General features: G+C 41.8%; 1 protein-coding gene across 5 annotated transcripts in view; it reads right to left on the bottom strand.

Annotated features, from left to right (window-relative positions):
• Positions 1-15,626, bottom strand: part of LOC125308557 — a 36,362-nt gene that overhangs the window by 17,972 nt on the left and 2,764 nt on the right. For all 5 annotated transcript variants that reach the window (XM_048265119.1, XM_048265122.1, XM_048265120.1 and 2 more), the window contains exons 4-6: positions 10,726-10,941; positions 4,897-4,940; positions 4,345-4,429 (exon numbers count right to left, since the gene is read on the bottom strand). In XM_048265119.1, coding sequence (XP_048121076.1) covers positions 4,345-4,429; positions 4,897-4,940; positions 10,726-10,941 — 345 coding nt within the window. The remainder of the gene's footprint in view (positions 1-4,344; positions 4,430-4,896; positions 4,941-10,725; positions 10,942-15,626) is intronic.

The following is a 15,626-nucleotide window of genomic DNA, read 5'->3' as shown; positions in this document are numbered from 1 at the left end:
CCCCTAAACACACACATGCCCCATTCACACACATGCACGCCCCTAGCACACACATGCCCCTAATGCCCCTAGCACACACACACATGCCCCTAATGCCCCTAGCACACACACATGCCCCTAATGCCCCTAGCACACACACATGCCCCTAGCACACACACATGCCCCTAATGCCCCTAGCACTCCCATTCACACACATGCCCCTAATGCCCCTTGCACACACACATGCCCCTAATGCCCCTTTGCACACACACATGCCCCTAACACACACACATGCCCCTAATGCCCCTTGCACACACACATGCCCCTAATGCCCCTTGCACACACACATGCCCCTAATGCCCCTAGCACACACATGCCCCTAATGCCCCTAGCACTCCCATTCACACACATGCCCCTAATGCCCCTTGCACACACACATGCCCCTAATGCCCCTAGCACACACATGCCCCTAATGCCCCTAGCACTCCCATTCACACACATGCCCCTAATGCCCCTAGCACTCCCATTCACACACATGCCCCTAATGCCCCTTGCACACACACATGCCCCTAATGCCCCTAGCACACACATGCCCCTAATGCCCCTAGCACACACACATAGCCGTGACGACGCATGTGCATGGCAGACGGCAAGACAGGCTATCTTGGGTGACGTTAAAAAAAAACAGAACATGAAAGTACTTGAAGCATCACCAGGACACATAAACTCAAGCAGTGAGAACATTGTGTGTGCACAGAGTTTACTAAAAAGGTTTTGAAGCAAGTGATACTTGGGCAAAGAGTTCATGTTGTGTCGAGCAACCTTCTTAATGTTTGAAAATAAGCGATTTTCATGCCATCATAGTAATGCCCCTTGCACTCCCACACACACACAGACACAGACACAGACACAGACACAGACACACACACACACACACACATGCCCCTTGCACTCTCACATACACACACACACACACACACACACACACATGCTAATGCCCCTACTTTTGTCTTTGCACTCTCACCTTTTACACACACACACACACACCCTAATGCCCTTGCACTCCCATTCACACACATGCCCCTAACACACACACATGCCCCTAATGCCCCTAGCACACACATGCCCCTAATGCCCCTTGCACACACACATGCCCCTAACACACACACATGCCCCTAATGCCCCTAGCACACACATGCCCCTAGCACACACACATGCCCCTAGTACTTTCTTTTGTACCCCTATTACTACGCACACACATGCCTAATGCCCCTAACACTCCATTCACACATGCCCCCTAACGCACACATGCCCTAATGCCCCTAACACACACATGCCCCATGGGGTCGTGTGATAAGGCCATCTTAAAATGTTTCGTTTGCGTAACCGACCAAGCCCTGTCAATTAGAACCATTACGTATTATTTTTTCCCCTTTTAGTCAAACCGACTTACCGATTTAGCAAACTTGCGTTAATATGCCGACCGATTGTTTTTACTCTAAACAACAAATACAAAATGCCAATAAAATAATATTTCTTTTAGTAGGCCCAAGTATTGTGAATAAATTGCCTACAGCCGCAAGCGTGAAGCTCGCAAAAAAAAAAAAACCTGTGGCGTCATCTCTACACCATTGGTTTCGCATGTCACCTATGGCTGCGCCGTTTCATTCACACAAACTGATAAACTTTTGCTTAGCGCAGTTCTGGAAGAACTGTGGCCGAATCTTTCTCATCCCTTCTAGTCGCGGTGACCCGTGTCGGAGTATTTAAATTAGTTGTGGTCTATTCAGCATTTCTCAAAATATGGGTCCGCAACATAGAGACTAGTTGGTCCGCTGGAGTCGTGGAGTGAAATTAGGTCTCGTGCTTCATCTTGATAATTTGCTGGCGCAGTTGATCGAAGAAAACTGGATCACAAAAAGAAAACAAACGCTTCTGCTATCGATGTCATTAAACATGGAGCCCCACTAAGTGTTGGTATGAGTATTCATTCAACATGTTGGGCTCATGCCGAGAAACTGAAACTAATCGATAACGTGTTGGTAATAAAGCCCGGGCTTCAACCTGTTGGAAGGCTATTTATTTATTTAACTAAACTTAATAGAACGACGTTGTTTTTGGAACTTCCTTAGAAACAGAGCAGAGACTGTATAATACACTGTATAGCATTGAGTATTGTATAGTCAAATTTCAATATAACGTCAGCTTAAGAGCTATTGTAGCCTTCTTCTGGTACATAGATGAGCCCGCGACCCAAAAGTCTGCCATAACCGGGCCTCAGGTCAAAGAAGTTTGAGAAAGGCTGGTCTATATAACCCATCAGAATGAGGTTTGCAATGAGCTTCTGAAGGCACGTAAGAAGACTCAGCCAGTTACACAATGTATAATATTTGTATATTCATTCCACGTAATCGTCACCATGACCAAAATTGTACTTTTTTTTTACTTTGAATCTTGAAAAAAAAATATTGACCTACTCACCCACCCATTTTTAATTTTTTGGCTGTTACTGCAAACACAAATATTTTTAAGGATGGCCTGACACAACTAAGCGTCGTGATGATGACACAGGTGAACTAGCTGTCATGGATGATGACACAACTAGCGTCAGGATGATGACACAACTAGCCGTGATGATGACACAGCTAGTCAGCCGTGATGATGACACAGGTGAACTAAAGGCCGCAGATGACAGGTGAACTAGCGCCGCGGACGATGACACAGGTGAACTAGCGTCAGGACGATGACACACAGGTGAACTAGCGCCGCGGATGATGACACAACTAGCCGGATGATGACACAACTAGCGTCGTGATGATGACACAGGTGAACTAGCGTCGTGATGATGACACAGGTGAACTAGCGTCGTGACGATGACACAGGTGAACTAGCGTCAGTGGATGATGAAGGCCAAATTCAGCGCCGTGGATGATGACAACCAGCGCCGGACGATGACACAGGTGAACTAGCTGCCGGATGATGACACACCAGCGCCGGATGATGACACAACCAGCGCCGCGGACGATGACACAGGTGAACTAGCTGCCGTGACGATGACACAGGTGAACTAGCCGGACGATGACACAGGTGAACTAGCGCCGTGGACGATGACACAGGTCAACTAGCCGCCGTGGACGATGACACACAGGTGAACTAGCGTCGTGATGATGACACAACTAGCGTCGTGATGATGACACAGGTGAACTAGCGTCGTGACGATGACACAGGTGAACTAGCGTCGTGACGATGACACAGGTGAACTAGCGTCGTGACGATGACACAACTAGCGTCGTGATGACACAGGTGAACTAGCGTCAGGATGATGACACAACCAGCGCCGGTGGATGATGACACAACTAGCCGTGATGATGACAAATTCAGCGCCGTGATGATGACAACCAGCGCCGTGGACGATGACAGGTGAATCCAGCGCCGTGACGGCGACACAGGTGAACTAGCCGGACGATGACACAGGTCAACCAGCGCCGTGATTTGGCGACACAGGTGAACTAGCTGCCGTGGATGATGACACAACTAGCCGCCGTGGACGATGACACAGGTGAACTAGCGTCGTGACGATGACACAGGTGAACTAGCGTCGTGACGATGACACAGGTGAACTAGCGTCGTGATGATGACACAACTAGCGTCGTGATGATGACACAGGTGAACTAGCGTCAGGACGGCGACACAACCAGCGCCGCGGACGATGACACAGGTGAACCAGCGCCGTGACGATGACACAACTAGCTTCGTGACGATGACACAGGTGAACTAGCGTCGTGACGATGACACAACTAGCGTCGTGACGATGACACAACTAGCGTCGTGACGATGACACAACTAGCGTCGTGACGATGACACAGGTGAACTAGCGTCGTGACGATGACACAACTAGCGTCGTGACGATGACACAGGTGAACTAGCGTCGTGACGATGACACAACTAGCGTCGTGACGATGACACAGGTGAACTAGCGTCGTGACGATGACACAGGTGAACTAGCGTCGTGACGATGACACAGGTGAACTAGCGTCGTGACGATGACACAGGTGAACTAGCGTCGTGACGACACAGGTGAACTAGTGTCGTGATGATGGGAATAACTGAGGCATCATCTGCGTCGGGCTCGGGTCGGGTTCAGACATAAAAATGAAAATGCCCGGGTTCACACAGAAATATGAACCGAACACACACACATGCACGCACGCACACGCACACACACACACACACACACGCACACACACACACACACACACACACACACACACACACACACACACACACACACACACACACACAGACACACACAGACACAGACAGACACACACACACAGACACACACACACACACACAGACACAGACCTGTCCCTGTAGAGCTGGTGCAGTAGCTGCCGGTGGAAATGGTGGTGGAGAAGGTTCCAGGATGTACAGGAGATAGAAACTCAGTCTGCGCGCACACACACACACGCACGCACACGCACACACACACGCACGCACGCACACGCACACACACACACACGGTTATTGTCACACATATAACAGAGCTTCACTTTCACAATCACAAAGATACAGTAAAAACACACACACACACACAGAGCTCAGTTCAAGTGTAGAAACCATCACGAAACACACATAACAAAAGTGTGTATCAGGTAGAATTTTTACATCATTGCTCAAATCACAATAAGACACAAAGACACACAGCCACACAAGCGCACACGCACACACGCACACACACACACACACACACACACAAAGACAGACAGACACACAGAGTTTTCTTGAAGGGTACTTGAGGGTCAGATTTAAGAAAGCCACCCACAGCCCACTGGGGCTGGAGCTCAGAGGGCCCATGTGACCCACGCAGCAGGAGCAGCCAATAGGAGAAGGGATGGGGGTGAGTGACAGCAGTACCTCAGGGGTCTGGTGAGGGTAGCGGGTCGAGCCAGGAGCAGCAACTGGAGAGAAACGGAACAGATTTAACACACACACATTATACACACATTATACACACACACACACACACACACACACACACACACATTATATACACGCACACACATTATACACACACACACACTTTTTTTTCATGACTAAGACGAGACGATGACGAGACGGCAGTAATGTCCTGAAACACTGACTAAGACCATCTTAAGATGCATTATTGTTGACGAAAAAGACAGCCTAAAATGTTTTGGTATGAAATAAAAACTAAGATAAAATCTCTTCATTTTCGTCTACAAAATGAGAAGACAGAATATCTAGCTGTTATGTTTCAAAAATATTCAACGAGTTCATACGCTAAATAGCTTCCTGTAGTAATAGTCTACGGTTGTTGCTGCAACCTGTGGCTGCAACACGAAACTACATGGAACAAGAACAATGGAGATTTCTGCCAGATTTAGCAAGCTAACTACCTAAGCTGCTATGCCACAATGCTACATACCCAGAAGTTGAAGCTTCTCTCATACAAATTAACATCCCCAGAATGTCCATACGAAAATGTTCATCATGTAATGTCAACTATTTAACTAGTTAGACTGATGATGCAAAGTTTGCTAGCAAGTAAGCTAATATGGAAAGTTCACAGCAAGTTAGCTATGGCTAAGATGGGAGTCTGTTTGGGGAATGTGTTGTGTTTGGGCTTATAATTACCATCTGAAGCGAAAGGTGGAGTAAAACATTAATACTTTGGCCTACGACAGTGTCTCAAACTTTTCAGTTTCAGGACCACTTAACTAACCCTAGCTAAAAAAAAAAAAAAAAAAAAAGATTAGACTCATTTCAACAGTAGCCTAGTCTACACAATAGGCTTACTCACTGAACCACCTTGCTTATTGTCTTTGCACTTTGCTTATTGTGTGGATTCATACTGTATGATTTTAAACTGGCATTTCTTACATAGACAGTGTTGCAGAACTGTTTTACATACAAGTTGGTTCAATATTGCAAACAACTCATCTATATTATATTTTACTACCGCCTGCTCGCGAGACCACTTGGGATAGCTTGTGGACCACCAGTGATCCCCGGACCACTTTGAGAAACACTGGTCTACGACATGACAGTTTTCCAGTCAAATATTTTACTGTCTATGGTCAGAACTCGTACGAAGCTATAACTGTAGCTCGACTTACCTGTGCATGTAAACATACTGACTGACAAAAATCAGAATGAGTAATTATAACAGACCGAGTAGCCCTGTGGACAATAATAATACAGCAGTGTTCAGATGTGTGAAACACTATTTGACTCAAATGGTAATCAGAAATAATTTGTTATAAAAAAAAAAGACTAAAATGTGTTGACTAAAACTGACTAAGACTAAGATACCTTTAGTTTTCTTTTGACTAAAACTAGACTAAAATATTGAGACTTTTAGTCGACTAAAACTTGATTAACAAAATGATATTTGAATGACTAAATATGACAAAGACTAAAAGGACATTTCATTACAAGACTAGACTAAATTAAAAATAGGTGACAAAATTAACACTACACACACACACACACACACACACACACACACACACACACACACAACTGAGAGGTTTGTAAACAGATTTAACAAACACACACACACACACAACTGAGAGAAAACAGAACAGATTTAACAAACACACACACACACACACACACACACACAACTGGAGAGAAACAGAACAGATTTAACAAACACACACACACACACACACACACACAACTGGAGAGAAACAGAACAGATTTAACAAACAAACACACACACAACTGGAGAAACAGAACAGATTTAAATAAACACACAATAATAATAATAATAATAATACACACACACACAACTGGGAGAACCAGAACAGATTTAACAAACACAAACACACACAACTGAGAGAAACAGAACAGATTTAAATAAACACACAATAATAATACACACACACACAACTGGAGAGAAACAGAACAGATTTAACAAACACACACACACACACAACTGGAGAGAAACAGAACAGATTTAACAAACACACACCACACACACACACACACAACTGGAGAGAAACAGAACAGATTTAACAAACACACACACACACACACACAACTGGAGAGAAACAGAACAGATTTAACAAACAAACACACACACACACACACACACACAACTGAGAGGAAACAGAACAGATTTAATAAACACACACACACACACACACACACACAACTGAGAAACAGAACAGATTTAACAAACACACACACACACACACACACACAACTGAGAAACAGAACAGATTTAAATAAACACACACACACACACACACACACCTGAGAGAAACAGAACAGATTTAATAAACACACACACACAACTGAGAGAAACAGAACAGATTTAACAAACACACACACACACACACAACTGGAGAGAAACAGAACAGATTTAACAAACACACACACACACACAACTGGAGAGAAACAGAACAGATTTAACAAACACACACACACACACACACACACACAACTGGGGAGAACCAGAACAGATTTAACAAACACACACACACACACACACACCTGGAGAAACAGAACAGATTTAACAAACACACACACACACACACACACACACAACTGGAGAGAAACAGAACAGATTTAACAAACACACACACACACACACACACACACACACACACACACACACACAACTGGAGAGAAACAGAACAGATTTAACACACACACACACACACACACACACACACACACACACACACAACTGAGAGAAACAGAACAGATTTAAACAAACACACACACACACACACACACAACTGGAGAGAAACAGAACAGATTTAACAAACACACACACACACACACACACACAACTGGAGAGAAACAGAACAGATTTAACAAACAAACACACACACACACACACAACTGGAGAGAAACAGAACAGATTTAACAAAACACACACACACACACAACTGGGGAGAACCAGAACAGATTTAACAAACACACACACACACACACACCTGGAGAGAAACAGAACAGATTTAACAAACACACACACACACACACAACTGGAGAGAAACAGAACAGATTTAACAAACACACACACACACACACACACAACTGGAGAGAAACAGAACAGATTTAACAAACACACACACAAACACACACACAACTGGAGAGAAACAGAACAGATTTAACAAAACACACACACACACAAAACAACTGGAGAGAAACGGAACAGATTTAACACACACACATTATACACACATTATACACACACACACACACACACACACACACACATTATATACACACACACACATTATACACACACACACACTTTTTTCATGACTAAAGGCAGACGCGATGTGAGGCGGCAGTAATGTCCTGAAACACTGACTAAGACCATCTTAAGATGCATTATTGTTGGCAGAAAAAAAGACGAAGGCCTAAAATGTTTTGCATGAAATAAAAACTAAGATAAAATCTCTCTTCATTTTCGTCTACAAAATGAGAAGACAGAATATCTAGCTGTTATGTTTTAAAAATATTCAATGAGTTCATACGCAACAGCTTTCCTGTAGGCTAGTCTTACGTGCTGTTGCTGCAACCCTGTGGCTGCAACACTAAAACTACATGGAACAAGAACAATGGAGATTTCTGCCAGATTTAGCAAGCTAACTACCTGCCGCTATGCCACAATGCTACATACCCAGAAGTTGAAGCCTCTCTCATACAAATTAACATCCCCAGAATGTCCATATTTAAAATGTTCATCATGTAATGTCAACTATTTAACTAGTTAGACTGATGATGCAAAGATTTCATAGCAAGTAAGCTAATATGGAAAGTTAAGCAGCAAGTTAGCTATGGCTAAGATGGGGGAGTCTGTTTGGGGAATGTGTTGTGTTTGGGCATATATCGCCATCCATCTAGGTGGGAGTAAAACATTAATACTTTGGCCTACGACAGTGTCTCAAACTTTTTCAGTTTCAGGACCACTTAACTAACCCTAGCTAAAAAAAAAAAAAAAAAAAAAAAAAAGATTAGACCTACTTCAACAGTAGCCTAGTCTACACAATAGGCTTACTCACTGAACCACCTTGCTTATTGTCTTTGCATCTCTTTGCTTATTGTGTGGATTCATACTGCATGATTTAAACTGGCATTTCTTACATAGACAGTGTTGCAGAACTGTTTTTACATACAAGTTGGTTCAATATTGCAAACAACTCATCTATATTATATTTTACCACGCCTGCTCTCAGACCACTTGGGATAGCTTGTGGACCACCAGTGATCCCCGGACCACACTTTGAGAAACACTGGTCTATATTTAATATGACAGTTTTCCAGTCAAATATTTTACTGTCTATGGTCAAAATCCCAGCCGAGCTATAACTGTAGCTCGACTTACCTGCATGTAAACATACTGACTGACAAAAATCAGAATGAGTAATTATAACAGACGAAAGTAGCCCTGTGGACACACAATATTGTTGGAAAAAATTGAGATGTGTGGAAACACTATTTGACTCAAATGGTAATCAGAAATAATTTGTTATAAAAAAAAAAAGACTAAAATGTGTTGACTAAAACTGACTAAGACTAAGATACCTTTAGTTTTTCTTTTGACTAAAACTAGACTAAAATGACTTAGACTTTTAGTCGACTAAAACTTGATTAACAAAAATGATATTTGAATGACTAAATATGACAAAGACTAAAAAGGACATTTCGTCACAAGACTAAGACTAAATTAAAAATAGGTGACAAAATTAACACTACACACACACACACACACACACACACACACACACACACACACACACACAACTGGAGAGAAACAGAACAGATTTAACAAAACACACACACACACACACAACTGGAGAGAAACAGAACAGATTTAACAAACACACACACACACACACACACACAACTGGAGAGAAACAGAACAGATTTAACAAACACACACACACACACACACACACACAACTGGAGAGAAACAGAACAGATTTAACAAACAAACACACACACAACTGGAGAGAAACAGAACAGATTTAACAAACACACACACACACACACACACACACACAACTGGGGAGAACCAGAACAGATTTAACAAACACACACACACACCTGGAGAGAAACAGAACAGATTTAACAAAACACACACACACACACAACTGGAGAGAAACAGAACAGATTTAACAAACACACACACACACACACACACAACTGAGAGAAACAGAACAGATTTAACAAACACAAACACACACACACACACACACACACACACAACTGGAGAGAAACAGAACAGATTTAACAAACACACACACACACACACACAACTGGAGAGAAACAGAACAGATTTAACAAACAAACACACACACACACACACACACAACTGGAGAGAAACAGAACAGATTTAACAAACAAACACACACACACACACACAACTGGAGAGAAACAGAACAGATTTAACAAACACACACACACACACACACAACTGGGGAGAACCAGAACAGATTTAACAAACACACACACACACACACACCTGGAGAGAAACAGAACAGATTTAACAAACACACACACACACACACAACTGGAGAGAAACAGAACAGATTTAACAAACACACACACACACACACACACACAACTGGAGAGAAACAGAACAGATTTAACAAACACACACACACACAAACAACTGGAGAGAAACAGAACAGATTTAACAAACACACACACACACAAACAACTGGAGAGAAACAGAACAGATTTAACACACACACACACCTGTGGTGGGCGGAGTTGAATGGAGGCGGAGTGTGTCCCTCCAGGACAGGTGGCTGGTTGGGCCGGAATGTGCATGCGCCCCTGTGTGAGTGTGTGTGCGCATGCCAGGGCTGCCGCTCTCCTCTGTGTGTGTGTGTGTGGGCCATGGAAGGGACACACTGCTGGATTCTGACAGGCAGAGAGCCTCGTCCACATGAAACATAGACTCCTCAGGGACTAGGAACACACACACACACACACACACATTAATAAAGAGTCATAAATAATATAATTGTGTGAGTGTGTTTGAGTGTGGTGTGTGTGTGTGTGTGTAGGGGTAAATCACCAGTTTCATCACAATTAGATACAATATCAATTATTTAAGCCAACAAAATGTGCAGCGATACAGTGCGATTTGATTCATTATTTTCCATACTTCAAAATGTGCAGCGATAAAGTGCTATTTGATTGGATACTGGGGTCTGTTGTCAATAGGAGATAATAGATTGTCATATTCAGTGTTGTGTATTAAAAACTGCTAAATATTATAGGCAATATTATAGGCCAATGTATGGGAAACACTGCAATATTATAGGCCAAATACTGCACAGTGACAGTGGAATGAGGTATGCTACACAGGTGTGTTATCTCCCCTCCTAATACTTCCTGTCACTAGCTAGATATGATGTATAGGACTCAAGCTCAATCACTATGTGCTGACATATGATATATATGAGACTCAAGCTCAATCACTATGTGCTGACATATGATATATATGAGACTCAAGCTCAATCACTATGTGCTGACATATGATATATATGAGACTCAAGCTCAATCACTATGTGCTGACATATGATTAGATATATATGAGACTCAAGCTCAATCACTATGTGCTGACATATGATTAGATATATATGAGACTCAAGCTCAATCACTATGTGCTGACATATGATTAGATATATATGAGACTCAAGCTCAATCACTATGTGCTGACATATGATTAGATATATATGAGACTCAAGCTCAATCACTATGTGCTGACATATGATTAGATATATATGAGACTCAAGCTCAATCACTATGTGCTGACATATGATTATATATATGAGACTCAAGCTCAATCACCATGTGCTGACATATGATTAGATATATATGAGACTCAAGCTCAATCACTATGTGCTGACATATGATTAGATATATATGAGACTCAAGCTCAATCACTATGTGCTGACATATGATTAGATATATATGAGACTCAAGCTCAATCACTATGTGCCGACATATGATTAGATATATATGAGACTCAAGCTCAGGCCTTCCTTAAAATTATTCTTGTTTGCAGTAACAGCCAAAAAAATAAAAAAAATGGGTCGGTAGGTAGGTCAATATTTTTTTTTCAAGATTCAAAGTAAAAAAAAAAGTTACATTTTGGTCATGGTGATTACGTAGGTATGAATTTAAACAAATGTGCATATTGTGACGTAACTAACTGGGTCCTCAACCCGTGCCTTCAGGCGCATCATTGCAAACCTCAATCTGATGCAGGTAATGTATACCAGCCTTTCTCAAACTTCTTTGACCTGAGGCCCAGTCATGGCCGACTTTGGGGTCATAGGGCTCATCTACACATACCCAACCCCACTCCCCCCCCAATCAAATTGTCATTATCATTATCACAATCATTATTATGCCTATATTGTTATACATGCACTTTCACTTAAATGTTTTGTGATATGCACATCAGAGGACTGCTTTACTAATGTAAGATATAATTTCATTGCTTTTGCATGGTTGCATGATGCTTGCATAAGAAAATAAATACTTCTCAAAACAGCAACAATTATATGGGTGCTATTGTTTTGGGATGTTTCCCTCATGCAAGCATCATTGGTAGGAAATGGAGAAAAAAAAACATGTTTTTTAATGAAGTTTAATTTGAATGCCTGAATGTAAGGATTCAGGAAACACAATACCAGCTTTTGCATGAAAGCAGATAGGCGTAAATCACTGATCTGTTGATCTTTAACAGATAGAAAGAAGGCTACAATAGCTTTTGGCCACGTTATATTCAAATTTGACAATACAATACTCAGTGCTATATTATACAGTCTCTCCTCTGTTTCTATGGAAGTTCCAAAATCAACGCCGCTCTATTAAGTGTCGTTAAACAATTAAATAGCATTCAACAGGTTGAAGCGGAGCTTTGATACCAACGTTATCGATTAGTTTCAGTTTCTCGGCGACAGAGCCTCGCATTGAATGAACGCCATACCACCACTTTATTATATGGCTCCATGTTTAATGACATCGATAGCAAAAAAGCAGAAACGCTTTTGTTTTTTTTTTTGTCGGTCCGCGGGTATCTTGATCAACTGGGCGCAGCAAATTATCAGATCTAAAACCGGGCCTAATTTCACTCCACGACTAATTTCAAGGACCAGCAGTCTCCACGCTATGGACCCATATTTTGAGAAATGCTGAATAGACCACAACCAATTTCAATTCTTCAACACAGTCACCGTTAGACTAGAGGGGAGAAAGGATGGGAAAAAGATCTGGGCACAGTTCTTCCAGAACCGTGCCAAAGTAAAAAGCGTTGTCGTTGTGTGAATGAAAAAAAACGATAGGCCATAGTGTGACATCGTAAAACCAATGGTGTAGATGACGCCACAGGGTTTTATTTAAGAGAGCCGCTTTGTATGTAGGCAATTTATATTCACAATACTTAGGCCTACTAAAATAAATAGTATTTTATTTGTATTGGTTGTTTAGAGTATAAAAAAAAAAAAAAAATCAGTCGGTCTTAACGCAAGTTTACAACCGGCAAGTCGGTCGGACTAAAAGGGGAAAAAAATAAATATTTGGGTCGGTTCTAAATTGACAGGGTCGGTTGGGTTACGGCAAACGAAAATATTTTTAAGGATGGCCTCAATCACTATATGTGCTGATATATGATTAGATATATATGAGACTCAAGCTCAATCCCTATATGTGCTGATATATGATTAGATATATATGAATAAATGTAATGTAAATATGGGACTCAAGCTCAATCACTATATGTGCTGATATATGATATATATGAGACTCAAGCTCAATCACTATATGTGCTGATATATGATTAGATATATATGGGACTCAAGCTCAATCACTATATGTGCTGATATATGATATATAAAAGACTCAAGCTCAATCACTATGTGCTATGTTCTCCCTAAATACGGATGTCTGCAAGTTCTCAAATAGCATGTGTCATTTTCAAACTGTCTATATTGTGTGGAATTTTATTTGTCCGTTTGATTGCATTAGCAAGGTTTAAGGTAGCTAGGTTTGACTGTAGATGCGGTCATAAACAATCTCATATCAAAATCTTGTCATAAACAAGTCATAAACGTTTATGACATAACGCTTTTGTTTTACTTAGTGTCATTCGGTTTTTTGTCATTACAAGTTAGGATCAGGGTTTGAGTTAGGGTTAGGGTTAAAGGTTGGGATTAGAGTTAGGGTTCATGTGTCATGACCGTGTCTTGTCACTGTTATATCGATACTGCCAAGTAAAGTGTTACCAATGTTTCAGACAGCACTTTGCAAGCCTTAGCAGTAATTGGGTGATGCACTAGCATGATAGCCAAGGTTGCGTTCTGGTCATGATGGCTAAGGTTGCGTTGTGGTCATGATGGCTAAGGTTGCGTTGTGGTCATGATCGCTAAGGTTGCGTTCTGGTCTGGTCATGATAGTCTGGTCATGATGGCTAAGGTTGCGTTGTGGTCATGATGGCTAAGGTTGCATTCTGGTCTGGTCATGATAGCTAAGCTGTTTTCTAGCTGTTTTTTTCAGCAGGGTTTACAGGGATCTCGATCGCTACAACAGTTTCATTTGGAATGCCCTGTTAGTCATAGAGATGGTTGGATTCACAAAATGTGTCCATTCAAAACATATGCAAATTTCGGGGGCGTTAGAAAAAGTTACAGGCCATAGCCGAATAAGGTACACCACCAGAATTTACGTCAGTTCTGAACTGCGTTGAGATTCACCGTTTTACAGCAGCAGTTCCAAGTTGTGAGATTTGCATATGAAGGGGGTGACTACGGGATTTTGGTTCTCCGGATGTCCATTTTACTAAGGGTGGGAAAAATAATGGATTCTTAGATGCATCGCGATTTTCTCTATAACGATTTGATGCTCGATGCAGTTAAAATTAAATTAGTTAAGCCTGCTGCAGGGGGTGATGGGATTTTGGTTCTCTGGATGTCCATTTTACTAAGGGTGGGAAAAATAATGGATTCTTAGATGCATCGCGATTTTCTCTATAACGATTTGATGCTCGATGCAGTTAAAATTAAATTAGTTCGCCTGCTGCAGGGGGTGATGGGATTTTGGTTCTCTGGATGTCCATTTTACTAAGGGTGGGGAAAATAATGGATTCTTAGATGCAACGCGATTTTCTCTAGAACGATTTGATGCTCGATGCAGTTCGCTGGCTTTAACATTCTGTTGGCCTGCTGCAGAGTGCTACCTTTCTGCCTGCCAGTTCTCTGCCATGTACAACCCTATCCGAGTCCGTGCACAATGTGTCTGAGCCCGGCCTGCCCCGAAACATTAACTGTAATTATGAGCCCGAGCCCGACTTAAACCCTAATTTTTTTTTATACGGGGACGTTATAACTGACATTCTCAACTACAATTCAACAACTAGAGTTGTTTAACTACAGAAATATGTTGAGAATTATCTTACTGAATAATGCAACAAGGACGAAGCATGTAAACTGCATTGTTTGTTTATTCAGAATGGAACAGATCACAAATGGATCCGAATGAAGAATGCATTAAGGGGGCGATATGCATTAAGCTTTACATTTAAAATTGCTTATTATGTTGGGTAACCAACAAGTCTGCTCTAGGCCTACATGATGCAAACATTT

Source organism: Alosa alosa, chromosome 15 (genome assembly GCF_017589495.1).
Source record: "Alosa alosa isolate M-15738 ecotype Scorff River chromosome 15, AALO_Geno_1.1, whole genome shotgun sequence".
Lineage (NCBI taxonomy): Eukaryota > Metazoa > Chordata > Actinopteri > Clupeiformes > Clupeidae > Alosa > Alosa alosa.
Note: the sequence above shows the minus strand (reverse complement) of the source record. Positions and strands in the feature narration are given on the sequence as shown.